The sequence below is a fragment of the Pezoporus wallicus genome, unplaced genomic scaffold (genome assembly GCF_028554395.1).
Source record: "Pezoporus wallicus isolate ANWC-B61680 ecotype Strahan unplaced genomic scaffold, APGP_CSIRO_Pwel_v1 contig_5069, whole genome shotgun sequence".
Lineage (NCBI taxonomy): Eukaryota > Metazoa > Chordata > Aves > Psittaciformes > Psittacidae > Pezoporus > Pezoporus wallicus.
In genome coordinates this window covers 6,684,943-6,709,039 of record NW_026642361.1, presented here as the reverse complement: position 1 = coordinate 6,709,039, position 24,097 = coordinate 6,684,943, and the positions used below count along the sequence as shown (strand labels likewise).

At 38.4% G+C, this 24,097-nt stretch overlaps 1 protein-coding gene across 1 annotated transcript in view; it reads left to right on the top strand.

Annotated features, from left to right (window-relative positions):
- The window catches only part of TRHDE (thyrotropin releasing hormone degrading enzyme), a 213,640-nt gene that overhangs the window by 14,746 nt on the left and 174,797 nt on the right, over positions 1-24,097 (top strand). The window contains exon 3 of the mRNA XM_057429460.1: positions 23,352-23,478. Coding sequence (XP_057285443.1) covers positions 23,352-23,478 — 127 coding nt within the window. The remainder of the gene's footprint in view (positions 1-23,351; positions 23,479-24,097) is intronic.

The window sequence follows — 24,097 nt, the reverse complement described above, 5'->3', positions numbered from 1 at the left end:
TAAATGACCTGAAGTGTATTAAAAGAAAGTTATCCCACAGTGGATTATCCTGAAAAATATTTAGCAGTGTGTTTTGTTTCACAGCATGCTCTGGAGCTGTGTGGCAGTGTGGGACAGAGTGAGAAGACTGATACTTTATTTGAAATTACTGCAGTGGAGGAGGGGAGAAGAAGCAAAAGATGTTTATTAGCATTCACTGGTGGCCCCTCTGGGGGTACCCACACTTCCTTCCCCCTCACCATTCCTTTCCCTGGTGCAGTGGATAGTTTAGTAGTCACAGCAGCTTGGAACCTCAATTAAGAGTTTGTATCCTCAGGACAGTAAGCAGTACCTTAGTTAATAAAGATAAAAGAAGAAGAGAATAAAAGGTGTAGGAGATAAAAGAAGGGAATAAAAGGTAGAGGATGAAGCAGGGAAGTGGATTCCTGTGGATTAATTTCAAAGAAAGAAGTATACCTACTGAATCATTCACATACCACGTATGTATTTCTTGTAGTTCTCCAGGCCTCTGGCTAATTAAATCACAGTCCATGGTTGAACAACAGTTCATCATGCTGTGTTTTGTTTTACTGAGAAGTGTTCCTTTATGTTTAAAATCTGATAATATTGTTTTGGAGTAAGTTCATTGTTACCCTTTAAATGCCATGAGAAAAAAGGGAGGCTGTTTTATACCTAGTGAGAGAGTTTGCTAGGTTTTTGTTGGACCTGAGTAATTCAGATAGAAACCCAGATCTGTATGTGGGAATGTGAATGAGTGATGCAGTGTACTGCTTCATTTAAAGTCACATGGATGAATGCATATGCATTCATAAAATAAATACTTACATTTTTGGCTACCACTGCATCAGAGAAGGCATAAGCTTCCCTCCCTCTTCCCCCACCCCCAGATTAAAGGATTGATTCTCATTTTACTGAAGTTCTGCTAACTGGATTCAGGTGGATTCAGACGGGGAGTGATAACCAAACTTGGTTTTCTTCTCTTCATTAACCTTTGGGTTTTATTCCTTAGCAACTCCATATGTTTTAAATGCATTGAATATGCAGTTCTAGAGTAAGTGAACAGAGCAATCACAAGGAATGTCTGATATATTTCAGTCCGCAATAGTTTTACTATATCAGCTTTCTGTGATAAGTACTGGAAAAGATAGTAGTAGCATTCTGCATGTATTTGGAAGCCTCCTGTCATCTCATGCAAATATTGGTCTATCTACTTGCACTGAAAGTATGCATCTATGATGCATATAAAGTGTATGTTTGCCTTTGTGCATGTATTTAAAAACTTGCTATTCTAGTTCCTATTGGGAAAGAAATGTATTTTTTTCTCTATTCCCATTGTTTCATTTGAAGGAGCGCATAGCATCACTTTGAGGTTTAGTTAGGATTCTTCATGGAACTGTGATTCTTAGTATGATTTATTGTGATCTATTGTTTTACCCACAAGAAGAGTTGTTTCTTTTTTGTGTTTGGTTTAAAAAACCTCTACCATGTTAGGCTTTACTTTCCTTGGAGATGTTTAATGTTTATACTTGAGCCAAACCCATTTGTTCTGAACTGGAAATTCAGGCAGTTAATATGAGCAGTTCTAAAAATTACATTAAAGTCACCCATTGACCCTGATGATCAATTCCTTAAAAAAGGTTTTAAGATGCAGAGGATTAAGAACTGGAGTAGAGTCTATTAAGTTTTTACTTAAAAGTATTGCATCTGTTGTGGACAGGGATAACAATAAGTGCATTAAAGTTAATAGGCCCCAAGACAGGAGAAAGATGAATTCACTGGGAGTATGATATGTTGGTGTAGAAAAAAGAAGTTTGAAACTTTTCTGTGTCTCAGTATCACTTGGCTTGTGATGACCCTCAATGGAACAGTCATTCAGAGTTGCCATTGAAAGTATTGTATAATTTGTCTGCCAATTCGAGTTGCATTACTTCCTGGCAACAGGAAACACATGAGGCAGGCAGAGGAGATACGGTGATAGCTTAGAGTTAAAAACCTAACACAAACCTTTTCTAACCAGTGATGTGGAAAGCATGATGAGGATTGAGAAAGGTAGAAAAGGGATGAAGAAGGCCACCTCTTAGAAAGCTTGGGACTCCATGCTATGAAACAATTTTGAAATGCCTAACTAGCTTGTGAGAGCTGCTTGAGCAGCAGAAAAAGTTCAGCAAAAGCATAATTTAGGTATGGAAATGAAGGTTTGTAATTTGCATGGTTACAATAGGCCATATTATAACATTTGTCTTGACTACAAAATACTTTGATGAATCACACATGACTAGGAATGATTATACTACCAAGAAGTATTGTGAGGATAAAAAGGATCAGTGAATCATAGTGCAGCTGGTAATGTAGAGTTGCCTGGTTTCATAGTTCCGTTATTCAGGGGTTGATGGCTAAGAAGTATCCTGAGTACTGTTTTGTATATACACATGTGCTTGAACAGCATTTAAAGTATTTAAATACATTTAATTATACAGTCTGTTTCCTTATTGAAGTCGCCAGTACAATGATACCTTGTAGTACCTACATGAGGAAATCCAGACAAGAGCAAAACTTATTTCCCTGCAGAATCTTATCTGCTCTAGAAAAGTGCTTCCTCTCAAATGCAGAGGAGATTTACTGATGCTGGTGTGTTTTCATGAAGTTGAACTACTGTAACAATTCCGATAAACATTTACCAGTTGAAGTGCTTTTCCATATTTATTGAGCTCTGTCACCTGAACTTGGACAAGCTCCCCTCTGCCTACCAGCCCTTGACCACAGAATTTCATATCCTTTCCTTTCTCCTTCAGTGGCTGCTTTGTGGAATCTGGTCACTTCACAGTGGCTGTCTTTTCAGGTCCAGAGACTTCTGTGTTTTTCATTCAGCAGACCAAATTCAAATGATGTTGCTGAACCATAGGTTGCAGTTTAGCGTTGAATGTAACACAGTGTAGCTGCTACTGGACAGAGTTGTTCCTCCTGCCCTTGCTTGCACACTTATGCTGTATCATTTCTGCCAAATCTAGTGATCCATGGCTAAACAGTGAGCCTGTTCACTGCAGTAATCCAAAGGGAAGCTAATGAAAAAAACTAATAACCGGTTGACTGAACCATCTTGCCCAGTGTGTGGGTAGTCCATGGATCTAATGGGAAAAGGAGGAAATATATGACTATCCTTTTTAGTGATATTCCATTGTAACTGTGGAGTATGAATAATACAAAATTGTCTGTAAAAGTATTTTGCCACACTCTGACTTGCAGAGGTGTCACTCTGTCACATCCAAGCCGCTCTCATTATTACTCAGGTGAAGATAATGCTAGGTGCTTGGTATGTGTGAATTACAAGTGAGACCCTTCAGAGGGGTGAGATGATTTTACCATTTCTCTATCTGTAATTCACCTTCCTGATTACAAAGAACTCATTATCAGCTATTTCCCAGAGTCAGCTGTGTTGGTCACTGTAGTTGGAGAAAATAAACCCACTAGGAAGAGGTACTGTGCAGGGGACCCACAGCCAGACCTAGCCTTCAAGTTGTATATTAAATTACATTGAAATATTCTTTTTTCAGTCTTGAAAAAAAACCCCAACAAACCAAACCCCCAAAATGCATATTGTAAGAACAGCCACAGCAGAAAATATTTTACTGTGTCCTGTATGGAGACCAGTTTAGAGATGACAACCAGTGGAGTATTACTCTTAGATTCCAGCTATCAGTGACCCTGACCAGGAGTTACACATATGCCACTGGTTTAATAGCCACTAAAGGACCTGCTCTCTGTGAATGTACATTATCCATGTTGGAAGCTGTTGTACTTTACTCTTGTGACAATTGGTGGCAACAGGATTTGTATTTTACTTATGTGTCTAGTTTACTTAAATACTTTTTTTTCCACAGTTTGATTGGCTGCCCTCTTCTTCTGTTGTGACAGTCAGTGACTGGTTGTTCTTCATTCACTTCTTGTGTACCAGTCCTGATTTTATAGATGGCTTAGCTGTCTTTTTTCAGAACTCAAAAGTACTTAATCTCTCCTTGTATGGGATTCGCTTCCCATCTCTTCTTATTCTTATCACTGTTCTCTGTGCCTTTTAAGTTCTACACTGTCTGTGTGAAACACTGAGCAAGAGAGGGGTGATGCCGCAGCTGCCCTCAGTGCTCAAAATTAATGTGCTTGAGTTTGTTTTGGTTTTGGTTCTTTCCTAAATCAGTTGCAACATTGTATTTGCTTATTGAATATCTGCTGAGCACTGAGCTGTTTCCAGAGAACTGTTCACAGTAACTCCAAGAATTCTTCCCTGAGCTATAGCTAATTTAGACTCAATTGCCATGTACATATAGTTATGATTATTTTTTCCTATTTTGTGTTCCTTTGCACTTACCAATGTTGAATTTCATCTGCTGTTTTACCAACTAGCCACTCAGTCTCATGAGATTCACCTGCGTCATTTTGTACATATGACTATTCTGAATAATTCTGTACAGATTGTACACTTTTCTGCTTGACAAGAAAAATAAAATTGTCCACATATTGTCCATGTCAGTTCTGGACACATTCATTATTGCTTGTCTCTGCTGGTGTGGCAGAACTGAGCATGACTAGCAAGAAACTGGCAGTTGCATGTTCTCTTTTGTGACAGGAAATTTTGATGGAACCTTACTGAAAAGTATTGCTGAAAAAGATTCTTTCAATGTGATAATAAATACACCTAAAGAGGTGAACGGAGAATATAAAGGCTATTGCTAGAAATCATAGGTAATTATGGTTCTGGTCACAGAACTTTTCACAGTATGAGAAGTCTAGTAACATTAGCAATTGCAATTCCTATGCTGAAGTTAAAGTTGACCAACATCTTCAATACTTTCAGTGTAGTTTGGTCAGTCAGCTGACCTGATGTAGGTGTATCTGTTATAGTATATTCTGAATCACTCATTATGTTCTGTTAGCTGTTGAATAGACCTCCTTCTTGACTTACAGCAGAGGTACAGATACGTATGCAGACATGTATATCATAGGAACCTTTAGGACCTGAAAGACATCTGAGATGTCTGCTTTGTGAAGCATTACTAATCATAAGCTGTAGTGTTTTGTCTGTAATTGTTACCTTTGTTTCTTGAACAAATCTTAGGAAATTCTGCTATGTTTCAAGAGGAATGTATTGTCTGTCATGGCATTAAATACGTTGGTTTTGTTTTGGTGGAAAACAGGGCTAAGGCAATTTTGATTCAGTACTAACAAAGTAAGAATGGCAAGTTCAGCTGGTAAATTGAAAAAGTCAGTGCTTTGTACATCCCTGGTGAGATGCTAACACACTTAAAAGGTAAGTACTACAACACTGGGAAGATTTTTTTTCTTCTTTATATTTCCATTTTTCCTGAATTTTATGGACTGTTGGTAGTCTACAAATGTAACAAATTGAATGTAAAGAAAAAAAAAGGCAACAAATGTGGTTCTCATATGTCTCATATGTGGAAAACTGTTTTTTGCATTGGTCATTTTATTTTTCATTAAAACTTCCAAGTGCAGTGACATGAAGATAATGTCTCTTCTTAATGGAGATCATATTAGAACCATGAAAGAAATATCATGTCACTGTTTGAAAGTCTGTGTATTCTAGAGAAGAACAGTTACTGAGGTATTTAATTGATCTTTATATAGCTGGACAATGCCCAATATACAGCTTCTTTGGACTCACCAAATGGAAAAAAGCTGGGCCTTCATACCTGAACTTTTTTAAACCTGAGTCTGTCTGTGGTTTTGTACCATTTTCTGCTCATCAGCATTCAGCAACACTGCAGAATAGAGAAAAAATACAGAAGCATAAGAAAAAGATAAAAGGAGACTGGGAGCTGAAAAAAGATAAATGACTTTGCCGTCAGTGCAATGAAAATCAAATCAGTGCTTGGCAATGCACTGTTGCCCAATATGGCTAACCTCAGACAGTATTTTAGGTAAAATACATGCCTTTTGTATTTTATTCGTGTATTCATATAAAGATAAATGACTTTGTTATTAGTTGATTGCAGGGGAAGTAGATGTCCTGATTCTGTAAAGTCATAAGAATGAGCATGACTTATATGTTTAGTGTCTGTTTGGTTATTGGCTTTGCCAGTAAAGGAATTTTGTTGTCATGGTATGGCCTGTTACAACCCCTCTTTGGCTTGTTTGGGCTGGGTATAAAAAGATTCTGCAAGCAGGATACACTCACCTTAAAAGTTTAGAACAATTATTTATTTCATAACACACAGAAGATTTGTAGGAGTGAGCTGCTAGGCTCAGTGTTAGTGTGCCCACCATTGCTCACAATCTTTGCTGTCCTGACAGGCATTGGCTGGGAAGGAGGATTGAGGAGGATTGTCCAGCGTGGTTCCTTTCAGTAGACCCTCAGTGTTGCTCAGCTGCCATTTGCCACCAGCTTTGATGACTCTGATAATGGTGATGACTGGAGGTGATGATTCCTACTGGGGTCAGCTAATCTCTCTCTGTGGTTTTATACCTTTGTGTTGGCATTTTTTTCTTGAATCCCTGAGCTAGCAATGCTGATGTCTCAAATTTCTTAACTTCATGTTTTTGTCTGCCTCCAGACTTCCTCATAGCTCTTAATCAGCAATTACACAGCTAGGCAATACCATAGCTGGGCCTTGGCACGCAGGCAGCCATGAAAAGGCAGCTTTTCACCCTGGGTAGTGAAAGCAGAGTTACCAGAGGGAGTTATAGACCATAGTGGTAGTGTTTCCATGACCAAGTTAATACTGTAATTGAAAGTAGTATAAAAAACAATTGTATCAAACTTACCAATTTCATTTTATCAAAAAGTAATAATAAAAGTACCTTTTCTGTGTTACTTTCAAATAATATTAATGACTCAAATTATTATGCATTGGCATAATGCTGCACTGTTTATGGGAAATGCACAATGGAAACATAATTCATTTTAGAATCTGCCTATACTGAAAGCAAAACACGAAAAGGAATCCACAGCAACTTTGAAAGACTTGTGCAAACTTGCATTTTGTTCCTGATTGGATCTGACAATGTATTTTTAATGAATGTAGTCTTGAACATCTGCAAACTGTTTGCAAGCTGGAATCTTCTTTTCAAATAGCTGACTGTGGAGTCACACACTGTAATCATGGATGCTGTGCCTCCACAGTACCTATTTGCAGTATAATAATATAATAATCATAATAATAGCAATAATGAAATCCCTTCCCTCACAGTTAAAATTCAGTGTTCTGGATAGCATTTCATACCAGTATAATGTGCTGTTTATTATGGCTCATAGATGACTGCAAATGGCCTCCAAACACTTTGTACAGCCGAAAATACACTCATTTTCTAGGTTGTTTCTCTTCAGCTTCTTCATTTTACTAAATCCCAGAATCCACAAATGTACAGGAAACTTCTGAACCAGAGCTCTTTTTGTTTTCCAGTTTAGATTACAATGTAGAAACCTGTTAGGAACCTTGTTTTTGTGTCCACAGAATGAACTCAGGTTGCTGCTAACTCTCTCCTTATGGGAGTTAAATGAGAGAGTTGTTCACAGGGCTATGTTGTTCCATCCATTTCTGTACTCTCTAAATATTTGTGTTGATTGTTGTAGATTTTAAGTCCTTGTATTACATCCATGTGAATGCAGTCCAGTGTACAGCTTACAATACAGTGTACAGTAAGAAAGCTACTGATGTATGAGCTAGCAGGGATAGGTAACAGATGCTAAAGTCAGGTGTAGAGATATCACTAATTTAAAAGAAACTGTATAGTTGTAATCATGCTGTATAATGTGGGAGTAAATGAATTGCAGATCAGCTCTTCAAACATTGCAGCATTCAGTGTAGACAAACCCTCAATCATGTATTTGCTTTCTTGGCTCAGTTTTCTTTTTAAGCTGCAGGACCAAAAGGAAGCAAAATGCTATTAGATCTTTCCCTTGCTGTGCTTAGTGACTTACTTATGTGAGTGAGCTAGTAACTTGATCTACTTCCATAATTCCTGAGCCCTTGGTCACATAGGATTTGGAGTTTGTTCCAAAGTACCAGCTCTTTCTAGTATGGGATGAAGATGTATCAGTTTTTATGGGCTCAAAGGCCACCACATATTAAACTGCCTTTTTTTTTGATTCAGTACTACCCTAGAGCTTTCAGAACACCTATTGCTCAAAAGTCTGAAAAATCCTTAGCCATCTCAGCAGTAATGACAAAGTAAAAATCAGCATTCAAAGAAGAGTTATTTGTCAGGATCTTATGTGGGTGTGCTTTGCAGAGTGTGCAAGTGCATCAGTGAAATGTGCAAGTGTGTCAGTGAAACTTGGGTCAGAGAAGACCGATGGATGCAAGCTTTGCTACTTAGAGGTCCCTGGCATGGTGTCCCAATACAGAAAATGGGAGAGAGGAATGTGGAGAATGATGGCTGTTCAGCTGATTTACAGCTACTGCACAGCTCATATTTGACCCTATTCCTGCGTTGGCTTAAAATGAATGATGCACATCTGTTCTTTTTAGGGAGAGATGAGTAATCCTCAGTGGAGTACAGAGCAAGTACAGCATGGTGATCCCTTAATGGGTGCTGATTTAGCTGCCTCTGGAATGGCGAGTGGGATAGAGCAATGTCAGCAGAGCATCGTGTCCCAGGTCATTTACTGTGCTTCAAGTCAAGGCTTATTAGCTCAGACACGGCTCTGCCTCTGCCATACACGTGTCTCTGAGTGATGCTGGACTGTAACACACAGCAGTGTCAGTGTGCCTGCTAGCTCCTCTGCACCATGCTCTGCTGCCCAGGGGAGCTTGCTCTCTCCTCCTCACAAGCATGGTCCATGCTGCTGAGGAGTGTTGCTCATGTCTTCATGTGCCCTCTCCTCTAGAAGCTTGCTGTTTCCTGAAACTGAGCTCACTGTCTACATGCTTGCACTGATCTTGTGGTTAGTTTGTGGTTTTTTTTTCAAGTAATGAGACCCTTTAATTTTTTTTAGAAAGAAGAACAGAGGGGAAGTACTCTGATATTTTTTTAACATAATCTGTGACTAAGTTTTTTATTTTTATTTTTATTTTTATTTTATGAACAAGCTGGGCAATGATCAAATGCAGCTGTAAAAGTCACAAGGCCTTTCTGTATTTGTCTTTGTAATGCACAGAGGCACTCCGGAACAGCAGCTGGCTGAGAAGTGTTTAAGAGTCCCTGAAGTACAGCAGCTGACTGGAGTACAGAGGCTTGCTGTCTCTCATAGGCTTAATCCTTTGGGCTGCCGATGATGGGATTGATTGGTCCTTGAACCAGGGAACATTTTGGGCTTTCGTTTAAGGAGTCAGTCAGCACTGTGAGGATGTGATCCAGCAGCTATGCTTCTCCCTGGGATTTCTTTCTTGTTCCTTCATCTTTTTTCCCCGCCTTTGCTCTGCTTAATAGGAAATGGCAGCTTGGAAGACCCTCATGGGGAAAGTGTAGTAGATATTTTACAGGTGGTAGCAACAAGCTACTTGAGAGCTTTAGGCAAAACTGGCAGCAGAGTATTAGTCAGTGATATTTATACAAATGTTTCTCTTAGAAGCTTCTGGCAGCAGTTTCCTTCATAGGCTGAAGGGTTTCAGCTTGTTACTAGTTTATACTTTCTCAGCCTAGCTCATTCAGTCCCCTTCTGCGTTTAATAGCCTTCCTTCATCCCCATGTCATTAGTGACAGTTTGCCTCTTAAAGAAATCAAAATTTGAAGCACAGGGATCCCACTCCTCATGGATATTTTGTTGCAAATAATTAGAGTATACAAACTGTACACCAACAGGATCAGACCATTTGTCCTCTTCCATTGTCCAGCCAAAGATAGTCAAACACCAGAAACTTGGGGAAGAAGGATACTTGAGGTTCTGTTCCGATCCGCTAAAGAAAGCTTCCTTACAAAGTCCCTGCTTGATTCTTTCCAGTGTTTATATCCCATGAAAGCTTCCTAAAGGTTTTGCATTTGTTCATGTCACTGCACAAATGCTCTTACTGCCCATACATCGTTGATATTGCCCCTAGTAATTGTTCTTAATGTTTGTTACTCTGCAAGTCCTCTGGTCATAGACACAGTTTATGCTGTGAATACAGGTACTGTGAGAGCTAATAAAGCCTGCCATTTTAAAGGTTTACCTTGCTCTCTGCAGTCGGGATGTGCCTCATGAGACAGAATGCTATCTTAGACTCTAAGAAAGTGTAAAAAAGACTGACTAATGAAGCTGTTATATTGACATGAATGTCAGCTGGAAGCTAAGCAGGGGAAAATTTTCATCAGCTACGAAAAAAGAAGGAAGGACTGTTCAAACAATGCAGTCTGCTCCACTGTCAGCAAAGGAACATATATCTGTGCAGTCGGTTCATTGTGCTAGGAAACAGAAGAAATGATTGTGGCAAAAAATGTTATTGTCTTCCTGTTTCTCTAATTGATAGGCTATTTAAGATGTAAACCTTTAGCTGGAGTTCAGCTTTGCCTTCAGTATGGCCATCATGCTTGCAGCATCTAAAAGTTTGGAAGCCAGGTTTCAGAGATACTTCTTTCCATTTTACCATAATCCGTTGGAGCCCGTTGTTGCTTTGTGCTAGTTAGCTTCTTGGGCGAGGAATTGCCTCGACATTTTTATAAAGACAAAATGCTTTGTAAGAAAACAGGTTTTAATCCTGTTTCTTCTTAGACACAATCCTGTTTTAAATCAACTATTTTAATCTAATGCTGACCAGCACATTGACATGAATGAAGAAGTCAGCTCTTACCAAATTCTTTTATTTTGTGAAACCCTTGTGATAGTCATACAGACCTAGTTTAATCTCAGGTGTTTAGCTGGCTAGCTAGCTGACCTGTCGTGATTTAAGCCCAGCTGGCAAATAAGAACCATGCAGATGCTTGCCCCTCTCCCCTCCATTTCTCTCTCTTGCCCCAGTGTGATGGGGAGGAGAATCAGAAAAACAGGTAAAAAAAACCCTTGGATTAAGATCAGAACAATTTAATAATTGAAATAAAAATAGCATCTTAGCAACAATTAAAACATTGATGTATTATCAACATTATTCTCAGACTAAATCCATAACACAGCACTGTACCAGATACTAGGAAGAAAATTAACTCTATTCAACCTTAAACCAGGACAGTCCAGCTGTGAACCAGATGCAGTGTTTGAGCTGTGGCTAATCAGAAGGTGTTAGCAGATTTGCCTTTTCCATAGGCATGCAGATGATGTTGCTGATTAATTCGCATCTTCCTAATAGGAAATATGTCCTGAGTAGTGGAATTTTAAAGATGAGGAATGTAGTTTGAATTATAATTGTGCAAAAATAGTTTTTCATAATCATAAACATCTGAGCATCTTATATATCGGAAGGGATTTGATTAATAACCCTGCATGTTAAACATTTTATAGTATTTTATTTCAACTTAAATGATTCACATGTTGTTATATTAATGTGTGTTAAAACCAGCATACCTCAGTCTGTTTATCACATTTGTCTAAATTTGTACATGTCAGTGTACTTGAATTTTGCAGCTTCTTCTGTCTTAGGGTGCAAAAAAGCCTCTGTTTGCCAGGTTGGCATTGTTCACATATATATGATCTGCCACTTCTCATCTGTGTCTCTGCTGGCTGCTGGTTAGGTGGTTAATCACTTTGATCCCTGGTTGTAGCCTTGATCTTTCTCAGATGGGAGTCCTGAGGTAGGAATAATGTTCTAATTGATTCAGCCCTTCTATTTTGCTTTCTCTATTTATAATTGTAATTTGTCTTTGGATTTTTTTTGGTTTTTTTTTTTTTTTTTCCCTAATTATCATATTTTACACTGAGATTGGTGTGCTCAGAAGAGGGATTCCTTGGAGCCATGTCTTGGAGATGCTATTGATAGACAACTGCTTCTTCACTAATTTATCTTCTCTGGCTGAAGGGCTCATGCTGCCCATGTTTTTATCAGAGGGTAGTTGTGCAAAACTGTTTGGATACTATTAGCACATTCAGCTTTTTTGTTTTATTTTTTTATTGTTCTGTGGATTTGGTGGGTTTTTAAAAGTATTTAAAATGCCAGTTGAAGGTTGGAAACAAAGCTTTTAATGAAGGTTTTTTTTAGTGGATTTTAGTGTGCATCTATACAAAAAGTTTGATTTCTTGTTTCCCTGTTTCATGGTTTATGGATTTTGCTTTTACTGGCCAAATTGTTTGTTTCTTTGCTCCAAGAAGTTTTTAGCCTGAAGGAACTCTTACTGTTAATATGGTTGCTGTTCTTATTGATTTAACCTGTTTTTGGTTTTGTTATGGATTTTATACCAGTCAGAGCACAAAATTTCCCATGTGCATGTTTTTCTCCCTCCTAAAGGCTAGGTACAGTTTTTCAAAAAGTATGCAGACTTGTCTACGGAATGCTTAGTTTCCTTAGTGCCAGCAAGTTTTAAAGAGTATTTACAAGTTAGCATCTTACACTACTAATCTGCTTACCTTTCAGTTTTTCTATTAAGTTTACATGTTGCTTACAAGATGATACTTTCCTGTGTTCCTTTTGCTAATCACTGCTATGATCATCTATGCATTGAGTAAATCCATCTGAGCTCACAGATAAGCAGTGCTTCCTGGTTTGCTTTTCTTGTGACTGTATTTTGTCATCAGTTCTCTTTATTTACAACCAAGTTTTTTTTTTTCTAATACTTATCAAGTATTTGATATTGCCAATATATGATGGATAAGGTTAAATGTGTATCTACCAGACTATGCTTTCCACTATGGTTATGCTGAATTTATGTGAAACAGGAAAAGTAATAACGTCCTCACAATCACCTTTGTTGGATTGTCATGTACAGTCTGTCTCTGTCTCCTCCCAGTTGTTTTGTTGCGCTCTGAACAAGTACATCACTTTACTTGCTAGCTATTTTGTAGAGGATCACTTTGTTGAAATCTCTCAAAGTAATTACTTTTAAGTGAATAGTAAAATAGCCTTTCCCTTTAAACAAAGCTAAATAGTCTCAGCATGTTAGCCACTGACAAAAGTGGCTGGACCAAGAGGAACCATCCCATTTATTGGAATGAGATGGTTGCTCTTAGACATGAGTGAACATGGGATACTTCAGTTTTCAGAATGTCTTCTGAAGTTGAACAATTTCAGGGATACAGGTCTACAGTTTGGGATATAGTTTAGGTCTAGTTTTTGAAAAATGTATTGCTACTAAGGAGCTTGAAAACAAGACGTATTTATTGAAAATTTGCAATGGAAAAGGTGCTGTTTTCCAGAAGATGTGTTTTAGGAATAGTAATTTGATGATTTGTAATGAAAAGATGATTTATCAATTTGGGGCAGTGAGGAAATTCAGGCTTCATTTCCAGCTCTTTTTCAGGTTTTCTCATTGACATTAAGCCCATATTTCCACATCCTTCATTTCCCCTGTATTTTGTTTTTCTTTGACAGAGAGACCTGACAATAAGTCAACTCTTGCTCCTATTTCTGTAGCCGGCTGAGCACAGGGGACCCTTGTTGTCATATTGACAGCCCCTAGACAATGCCAAAATATAAATCAGCAGTTATAATGGTTACAGGTTATAATTTCAAATTGGATCACTCTTAGGTAACAGCTGTGTGCATGTGACAGCAGTCTAGCTGGGTAAAATCAGTCATGCCATAGGGATGCTGAATATTATAGGTCACTTGTTAGCACTTTCTTAAAACAGAGTTACAGAAGTACAGAATTTTATTATCCAAGAATAGGTGAAATATTATTTATGAATGATGTGCAATGTGAATGCTTTGACTGTAAAATAGCCAATGATAAATACTCTGAATAGGATAATTCTTTTAAATGTCAATCCAATCCCAGCCCAACCAAAGGAAATAGAAACTGGTGTTAACACTTAGGGTACATCTACAGCAGATTTTTCCCGGAGTCAGAGTTTTTATGTGTAATAGGTAAATAATGTTAAATCTATGTGCTTTGTTTCTTAAAGCTATGCTGTTTTTTTCACCTACCACAAAGAACTCCAGTGGGCTTTAACCACTGGGTATCTCAACAATTTAGACACTGAATTCCCCTCGATAGCATAGTTCTTCCTCCTATGCTGAAGTTCTGTAATAACTTGATTTATCTGTATCCAGTCTGTCGTGGTCCTATCTTCCTTCCATAAATGCTTTCTCATGCTGGTACCAGCACCAACCTGATGGGTGTCCAGGCAGCCCAGGTGAGGAAGTTGGGCTGCCTGGACACTACCCACCTGGTTGTCATAGTTTGCCGATTCACCTGGGTGACAGCCTGCTGTGAGATGAGGTGAACTGTAGTGCTAATGTAATTGAAGAGTCAAAGCTGAATGACTGAGTGTGTGCTGGTTGGATCGTGGCTGTCTTAGCTGGCTGAAATGGCTAGGAAATGGTGTCCATAATTACATTTGCTATATATTAGTTGTTAACATGTTCACTTTCTGTCCCTGAGCCATTTCAACAAGATGACAGATTCTGAGTGCTCAAAATTAATCTTAATGGTACTGTGGTCAGTGACATAGCCAGTATTTTATTTAATGCCAGAAGAACATTGGTTGGATTTATATGTGAGTGCAGCTCATTAACTTTCCAAAGTATTTTATGATCTCTTCTCAAGTTAGAAATTAAGGCATGTCTGCATGACAGTTTTGCCTGTGGTGGAATATATTGCTGCACCTTTGGATGGAGCAGTCAACGAACGCTTGCATTTGTTTTTATTCAGATGAGAAATTGAGGAGGCAGCTAGAGACTTTTCCCACGTGGTCATGTTTATTTAGAGGGAAGATGTACAAAATTATTTCTACTCCCCCTCTCCCACCCCAAACTCTGAAAATAATGGCAATCTTTTTGCTTAATATTCCTCATTTCCTCACTGCCAGCTGGAACTCCTTAAGTTTCTTTCACCTCTTTCTCCTTCAGGGTCATGCTACAAGTTTTTATTCAGGAGCATCTGCTATGTCTGTCCGAAGCCTCTTTCAGCTTGTCCTGCCACAATATTCAGGCACCCCTGTGCTTACATTTAGTTTCCTGAGATACTGCTCTACCAGTGCAACTCATTCCGTGACCATGTCTTGCATATAAAACTTATATTTAGTGTCAACTTGTCCTTTTAAGTGGTTTATTAAACCAGTTAAAGCTGTCTTGAACGAGGATGCAAAGATGGTGTTTGTTTACTTTTTTAAAAAGTAACACCCAATCTCCATCAAAACAGTGTTTCCTCAGCAAGTATCAGGTCATTGAATTCTCAGTGTTTCCAGCTAGCTTTAGAAAAAAAATTCCTAAATTTATTAGAAGAGTTTTTATTATAATTATATCCAGAAGAGGCTCAGTGCAGTGCTGGGTGTGACTGCTTAGTTTGGAGAAAAGTTGTCTCCTCATAAAGATGAGCTGTCCCTTTGGTATTCAACAAGCATATTTCATTACCATACAGTCTCTTTTGGGTATTGTCCATGATGAATAATGAATAGGAGATTGAAACAAGGCATTTCTCTGTCATTTCTTTCCATTATCAAGTTTAACTATGTTCACTACAACAGAATTGATATTTCTGTACAGCTACCTCTCTCTTTCCTTCACTCATCAATGTTGTAAAATTTATTGTGTTTGAATGCATGAAACCTGGGGAGTTATCCACACATGAAACAACGCATACACATGCTTAGTGGAACTTGGTGTGTAGCTTGTTTGCATATGTACTGAAGCATTATTTCTTTTGAATTTATCACATTTAAAATTTCATTGCAATGCAGTGCCTTGTTTTCAGAAGTGACCCAGGGAGGTCACAGCCAAAACTGATGTCCCAACGTTTGCCTGCTATATTAAATGTGTAATGTGAAAATATATTTATCTCTGTAACAATAATAAAAGCAATACCTGTGCCTAAAATAGTCAGTGAGCAAAATAACCATAAAAGAGATCTCAGATTATCAAGTAATTTGAAGCTTTTAAGTAGAGAGGCAATGCATGTGTTTTTCAGCTGAGAGTGTCACTTGCTGCAGAAGTATCACAGATCTTGAAATAAAGAGCCTAAGACTTTTCTCCCCTTTAATAAAATTTCTAAGTGGCTGATCTGTTGAAATGTTAGGACCTTCTGAAACATGTAAACACATGTTTGAGGTTAAACACATATTTAAAATTAACCATATGCATAAGTGCTTTCTGAACTGAGGTTTTTAAATCATAATGAGTTTGAGATCCCAGATGTACCAGCGCTGGGCTGCGCCTGTGGGTATAATCACACAGAGGACTGGAGCTAGTTTGGAGGGGCCTCCCGAGAACAGTGCTGCATGTGGAGTCTGCTGACTCTGGGGAAGGGATTAAAGAACAAGCATTATTCCCAGGGTGGCACTGGTAACACCAGTTGATGTGCAGAAACATCTGTTTTGTAATGGAAAAACATTCTGAGCTGCTTTAAAGCATTGACAAAGTTACTTTTAATTCTTCTTGATGTAGGTGGGAGGGAAAACTATCCTTAATTGGGAAGTGGATTCCTGTGTTGATACAAGGTTACCTAATCCATACTTGCCTAGGAAAACAACAAGATTTAAGGTTGGCATCAGACTTTTGTCAATTTCCATACCCCCATTTGCTTCCAGTCTGTTTAAACCTAAGTATGTATAGCAAAATGGTCTAAAGACAGAAAAAAGGTAGAGGAAATCTAGGCAGTAGCAAGATACTTAGATGCTGTCCTTGGAACACTAGCTCCATTTGCTTGGGAAGATCCTGTAATAGTGCCAAAATAAAGAAGAAAGAGTTTCAGCTCTCTTGTGGTCCCACAGGCATGCGTGATGTGACAGCATTCAGGGCTGGGCAAAAGCTGTCCATGAATGGGGTCACCTTTGCAGGTGGTTTTGTGTAGTCACATGTTTGTGTAGTCACTGTCTACAGTATCAGATGGTGTGAACCAAGGGCTTGGATTATAGATGCATTTTCTCCCCTTGTCAGCAAAAAAGCTGGACTTCTTGTACCTGATGCTGTGGTGGAGATATAGCAATGGTTACTGCTGTGTGAACTCTGCATCAGGATGTTTTCAAGATGCAGAGAGCTGTTTTCCTTACAGCACATGAAATATAAATGTAAAATTCAGTCAGTGATCCTGCTTCTGATGATTGGAACTATCAGTGATCATGATGAGAGTATTGCCATTTAAAGGACTATTTTTTTTCCCCTTTTTTTCCTGTGCACCGCCTAACAGAGACTACATTAGTGATCTAAAAACATGGACTGTGGACATGGCAGATCCTGTTAGTGAAGGTTGCCTTGGCAAAAGTGTCCCTAGTGCAGGGGCTGAATTGGTCATGTCTCTTCTGAAAGCATAATTCAAAGCTTCTGTAGTTAACAGGAGTCATTCAATTGAAGTCAGAGGATGTTGTGTCAGGCTGTTAGAGCCCAGTAAGCCATCTGCTCTCACAAGCCTTGCCTTGCTAAAGCAGAGGTGCACTTTATTCCTTTGAGGCAGTATTTCTCATCCAGTTAGCTGTGATTCCCCCCAGGGCATCATGGAAGGTAGTGATGGCAATTGGTGTGGTCTTAAAACATGGAAAAGATGGCTAAACATTTAAAGAACTCAATTTTCTTGCAGAATGAATGCAGACTATTACATAGGACTCTCATGATCAATAAACTTTACTGTTACAATAAATAAAAGAATAAAAATATGTCTTGATATCAAGCAAGGTGATGTTCCCCTACAAAAATGACACCACTCTAAGAACAAAGGTTTCAAAGGGAGTGCGCACATAAAATAGAAGGTGGCATAGAGAATAATGTCTTCAAGAGCAGGCTTCAAATGTAAAAGTGCTTATTTAAATTCTATAGTAACAGGTGGGCTTTGGTGTATGGCACCCTTCAGGCTTGCAAGCCTCTTACTGCAACATCCTGATTTCTGCCAGGCTGTCAGCCTCCTCAGTTCCCTGGGGAAGCAGGATAGCTGGCTTGTGGCACTTCCAGCAAAGGTGATTCGTGTCTTCCTCTAGTGCCAGAGGGAGAACATACTGTGGTTCTCTCTGGTCTTCATCTTTGGTGAATTCCTGCAGAAGAAAAAGGTTTGACAACAGTCTTTTTGGAATAAGACATGTGTAAATAATGGATTTTTACTTTTTATTTCCATGGTAAAAATGATGAATATATTCCATATTCCTCCTACCTGCAAAGCAGAACTGATCAAAGCCTTCAGTTTGACCTGAAATATTTTACAGAATGTAAAAACATGACTGCAGGTTTTTCCTTGCCATTCTTCATCCTTCATATCTTCCCCCTCCCCCTTTCAATTTTAATGGGAAAAAGCCCAAATGAAACAAACAAACAAACAAAAAGAATAATTTTTTCAATATGTCAGAACAGTTCAACTTCTGAACCCATTCCTCTATTATGTGCTGAAATTATCACTAGTCTTTGGTACAGTGAAACATTTTCAGTGAACATACTATTCACCAGAAATTAAGATGTTCATTGTTATTTACAGTCTGTACTTGTCAGTATTCACCCATTGTACCTTGTATATAGTTACTAATTCACATTTTTTTGAAACACTCTGAAGTAATAAGAAAACCTCTTTTTTTCCCTTTTTAAGTGCTTTCTTTTTGATGGATAATTTTTACCTGCTGTAGACAAGAAAATTTTCCTCAGGCACAGCAGTTAATAACCTGACTTTAAATGTGATTTGTTCTAAATCTGTTGCGCATTTCTCAGTGTATATCACAACTGTCGCTCAGTACAGGAAGCAGCTCTTCATTTACTATTACACTCATCTGTTCTGGTGACCTGGTTTTACAAATATTTTTAAATTGCTTTTACTTATTTTATGTAACAAATACTGAAATATTGACAGACTACAGAAGATGCTGTAATATGTGCAAATTCCTTGTGAAAGTACACTTTTTGTGTAGCAAATGCTTTTCACTAACTATAAAGAAGTAAACTATTGGTCACTTACAACAGATAAAGACACGGAATTTACCCTACAACTTTCAGAAATGTTTTAGTATTTTACCTGATAATAGTGCTACAGTCATTCTAAGAACTACTTGAGTTAGGTTACTAATATTTTTAAATTGATCCTTCAGCATGATTTTTCTGTGTTGGTATCTGAGTGTGGCTATTGTATTATCTTGATTTAAAGTTCTAATGAAAACAGCCCAGGGCTTCTGGAAAGAAGTCAAAGGGAAGCTACTCATGTTTTTTCTCGCTTTAGAAAAGAATGAGAAAATATACATCGCAGCAATGTTATTTAGGATCTTTAATAACTTCTTGCTTCTTGTAAACAAAAGTGAAAATGGTTTTTAGCAAAGTGTGTCTGGCCTCCTCTATCAGCAGCTGTGAGGTATAGAATCAAAGAATCAGAATCATAGACTAGTTTGGGTTGGAAAGGACCTTAAGGTCATCTAGTTCCACCCCCCTGCCATGGTCAGGGACACCTTCCACTAGACCAGGTTGCTCAAAGCCTTGTCCAGCCTGGCCTTGAACACTGCCAGGAATGGACATTTACCACTTCTTTGGGCAGTCTCACAGTAAAGAATTTCCTCCTTATATCCAACCTCAATCTCCCCTGTTTAAGTTTGAATCCATTACCTCTTGTCCTGTCATGATGGTTGATAGGAAAACATCATCTTACAAACACTGAAAGGGAGCTCTGGGTTGTAGGGCCTCAGGTACAAACCTAGTTACTCAGACTTGTGGTAGGAAGGAGACCATCAGTCTCGTTCCATTTGAGAGAGAAATGAGAGATTTGGATTTTTTTTTTTTTTTGTCTTGTTAGTCAGAACGTTGCAAATGTGGGTGCAAAGGAATTAAGAAAAAAAAAACATAATTTAGGTTGACTGTGAAATTTTGTCACATAGTTGCTATGACAGTGTCATTACTAATATGGCCTCATAGCATTTTTTCTGGTATCTTTGTCATTTAGATGCAGGGACCTATGCTGAATCAGGTCAACATCAGTATGCTGTGGATATGCCTACTGTCTGAACAGCCCTTACCTTATTAATTCCCAAATGTGGAAGGTGCTTGGTGCAGGCTTTCAGGTGACCACGAGGCTGAATGCCATATTTGAATTTCCTCCTTGCCTCTGCCACCAGAGTTGCTATGAAGTCCTGAGCAAATCGGATAAACTGACAGTCTCATTTAATCATCAGTTGTGTGCTACTAATTTTCTTAATACTCAAACTAAGGCACCTGTGACCAGACTCAAAGCTGTACAAAATGTTCACCACTGCAGTAAGATCCAATGTGAGCAGTGCTTTAAGTGTGTGCAATAAAGCTCTTAAGTATACTTAACATTGAGAGATGTCAAGACAGATACCCAGAATTAGTCTCAGCCTCTCTTTGTTCTCCACTTTCTTACATGAAAATAATAGATTAACCTATTCTTGCAAAGATTATGGAAAAAGAGCTCCTCTAACATTGCAGGGCAGTAGGTGCCGCTGCAGTGAGTGATGAATTACCCACCTGAGCTAGAAACCTATTTATCGTTTGTAGGATAACACATACTGCTTTTATTTTTGTTGAGATCTGACCCCTTACTTAAATTAATACAAAATCAAATTCTTAGTATAGCAAGCAAACAACCCGTGGGAAAGCATATAGCAATTATGCATTATTGTTCAGTCCAACATTGTTATAAGCTACACAGCCTATCTGCCTTTTGAAATGAGAGCAATAAACGAACAGAAGAAAATGCTAAACAAATCTTATGTCTGAATCTTAATTCTGTTTTATTTACTTAAGATCCTCTTTGGAGCAGCATCTGAAAACTTTACAGTCTTTATTACTTAACAGTCAGAATCTTTGTATAAGCTAAGGAAATAATATAGTTCCCATTTTATGGATTTGGAGGTAAGACATGGTCAAGATGAGCCCATAGACATTAAAAGGCATTGGTGTGTGAAAGTTAAGGGCTTCAATTTCAAGCTTAGATAGGTGCCAGTCTTTCAACTTAACACTGGACCAAGTTCCTTACACTGTGAATGACACCTAAGAAGGTGTCATCCAAAACAGCCAGCCAGGTAGCAGGGTGTCACTGACCCCTGCGGTAGCCCTCTGCTATCTAAGAGGGAATTTTCTCAGACCAGTGGTAGGTCTGTGAAGGTGCCTCCATATACTGCATATTCAGTGGTTATTTGGCTCCAGACAGAAGCAGATCCAGCATTTGAGCATGGCTGGCATGCTTCAGCAATGCCAGTTGCCTCAAAACCCTTGAGAGACCTGGGCAAAGGCATGGGTAATTTCTGAACTGTGTTCCAGCTCAGGGGTGACCTTGATGTAAGCCATGGAGCCCTGGCATTCTGGAGCTGTTCTGGGTAGGCAGAAAGGCACCCAGAGAAACTTTACAGGCAAGGTAAAACTATATTCAGCCTTAGGCAGGTGGCAAATTAAACTTTGCAGCAATGCGGTTTTTGAGCTTTGGTGCCTGAGCTCCATCTCAGACACCATTAAATTCCTTTCTGCATTTGCCAGAAGACACACGTTGTAATGCAGCAAGTTGAACCCCTTGTTTTTTCTTATATGTGCCTGTTTTTTTTCTTCCCTTCTGTTGTCCTATTTCTTATTATGGACACATTTGGCCACTGTCAAATTGAATGATTTTTTGCATACTTGGTTGGCTGACTTGTTTTTCCTAATTTGCTGATACAGTCAACTGTGCCAGTAAAGCAATTATGCAAAATTGTGTATAAAGGTTTAATGATACAAAACAGTGTTCATCACAAATCTAATTGTGATTCTTACCATACTTTCATAAACTAAAGGTTTTGAAATGTTTGAATTAGGATCTCTGTGGTTAATATCTACCTTGTTAAAAATATATATTTAGTTTAGCAGGTAAGGGAACATTTAATGTACGTGTCACTGTTTACTTTGGGAGGAAGCAATAAACAAAGTTAGTGACTTGAAGATATTCAGACAATGGTTTATATGCTTTCAGGTGGTGATTATGAGAAGTCTGCTTTATTACATGTCTCATTAGGTTACACTGTTGTCTTTTTTACATTACAGATGATAACTGTGTGGTTGATTATGCACTGAGTCTAATATTACACAAAGATAAAAATATAAAGATGGACATAGTAACAAAGCAGAATAATGTGTCTGCATACTGAAAACAAAGTGCGTTAGAACAGAATTGACTGGTACAGTATGCTGAGATTTGATATCTGGTTTCCACTCGGATAACTGAACTGGTTCAGGAAAAGAGCAGTAAAGCAATACTTGGTAATGCTTCCACTGAAGCTGAAAATCCCATTGGCTTTTCTTGGTCCAGAATAGCGCATTTAGAAATATTTCAAAACTGTTATTTCTCCTTCATGTTTGCATTGATATTTTCTGATTTCTGCCCTGCTGCTTTCCTCAGGATCGTGGCTGGGATTTAATCCTACCACAGAAAGTATTAGCAAGTCAGATATTATTATAGGACTGACATTTAGTAGAGTCTCTTTTGTATCGGGTCATTATGTACTGCAGGGAGAGACCTTCTGCCACAGCCACTAGAGACAACGCACACACTGCTTTCATCAGACAGCTTATCAGGAGGGCTCATAAAAAAAGTGGCTTTCCTTTCTATTCCTTTCTTGGTTGACAGTTCTCAGCTTTATGTCATCCTTGCCCTACGAAAGCATCAAGGACTGTAAGGAGAGGGAATAGTGAATAACCTGGCAGTGCTTTCTGCTGCCTTCTTAATCAAGGTCACACTTGGGTGCTGAATTATGAAGGTGAGTTCTGTTCACTTGGGTGCTCCACGTAGTCAGACGTGTGAGCTGTTTTATACTGAACACAGCAGTCTGTGGGTTGTATAAACAGCTTTAATTTACTGCTTTCTGAAAACAGAGGCCTGAAGCAGTCATGGAGGTTGCAGGAATGTTAATTGTTTGTGTACATGAATGAGCTTATAAATGGTTGTTTTTGCAGTCTTCCATAGCTCATCAAGGGTAACCTTGTCACTGCCAGAGAAAAGAAAAGAGAATGATTTTGTTGTCTCTCCACAGTCTACTAGTACTTTCAGGGCTTGATATAATATGCCTTTAACAAACCGTGAACTTCTCCCCTACTGAGCCACCGCATCCTGCCTACATTCGGTGTAGGCAGAGAACCATTATAACTAATCCACTCTCCCGTCATATCTCTAGCAAACACATGTAAGTGTTTTCTTTGAATATTTATTTTGATGCAAGGAGTGTTAAGTCTTTTATTTGGCAACACAAACAAGTAGGAGACTGTGACTTCTCAACTTTATAACCTTAATTGTGGAAGTTCGGTTTCTCAGCTACGTGCTTTGACAAATGTACATCAATTACATTTGGCTTTAAGAGAATAATCCTGCCGCCTCACAAGAACCTTAGAATAGTTCAACTCTGTAGGTAGAAGAGCTTTAAAATTTAGATGCTGAAATGATCAGTTTTTTGCTTTGTTTTTTAACAGGTACGGTTATATGCAAGGCCTGATGCAATCCGAAGAGGATCAGGGGACTATGCTCTAAATATTACAAGGAGACTCATTGAATTTTATGAAGATTATTTTAAAGTGCCATATTCCCTGCCAAAATTAGGTAAGATTTCAATTAGAACATGTAGTTCACCCATAGGTGGGAGATTAAGTCAGCTTTTTTAAATGGAATTTAAGACCGGAACGTACTAGCTTTTGAGGTAAGGAATGTTTGGGTTAATTTAGAAGGATCAATAAGTCTGGAACTTTTCATCCCTTCCTTGCAGAGGAAGGGATGCCAAATTGTCCTGTCTGCAGCCTTGAACTGAAAGGAGCAGGAAACGGACAGTACTTAAATGTGTTAGGCAGTGGGAAGAGAGCTTGAGCGCTGTCACTGATAAGTGGGTTGTTTTTTTTGTTTGTTTGTTTAATGCAGTTTATTTTGGTCTGTACTTTCATTAGATAGCTATTAGGGAACGTTTGTTCTTTAGTATTTATATCTTGGTGTCTCAGCCTTTGATATGGAGCAGAATTGAAAATATTTGTGGAAACTGGAAACCTGTAACAGTGCAAGGCTGTATTTTTTGTTTTATGCTGGCTTATGGGGTCTTTTAATTCTGATTAATGCATATGCTGACTTCTATCGTTGCTTATTGAAAAAAATCGCTGTGAACTTGTTTTGCTGCTCAAGTGACCAGAATGTAAAAGCTGTCAATTTCTATTATTTTTTAAATAGTTTCTTC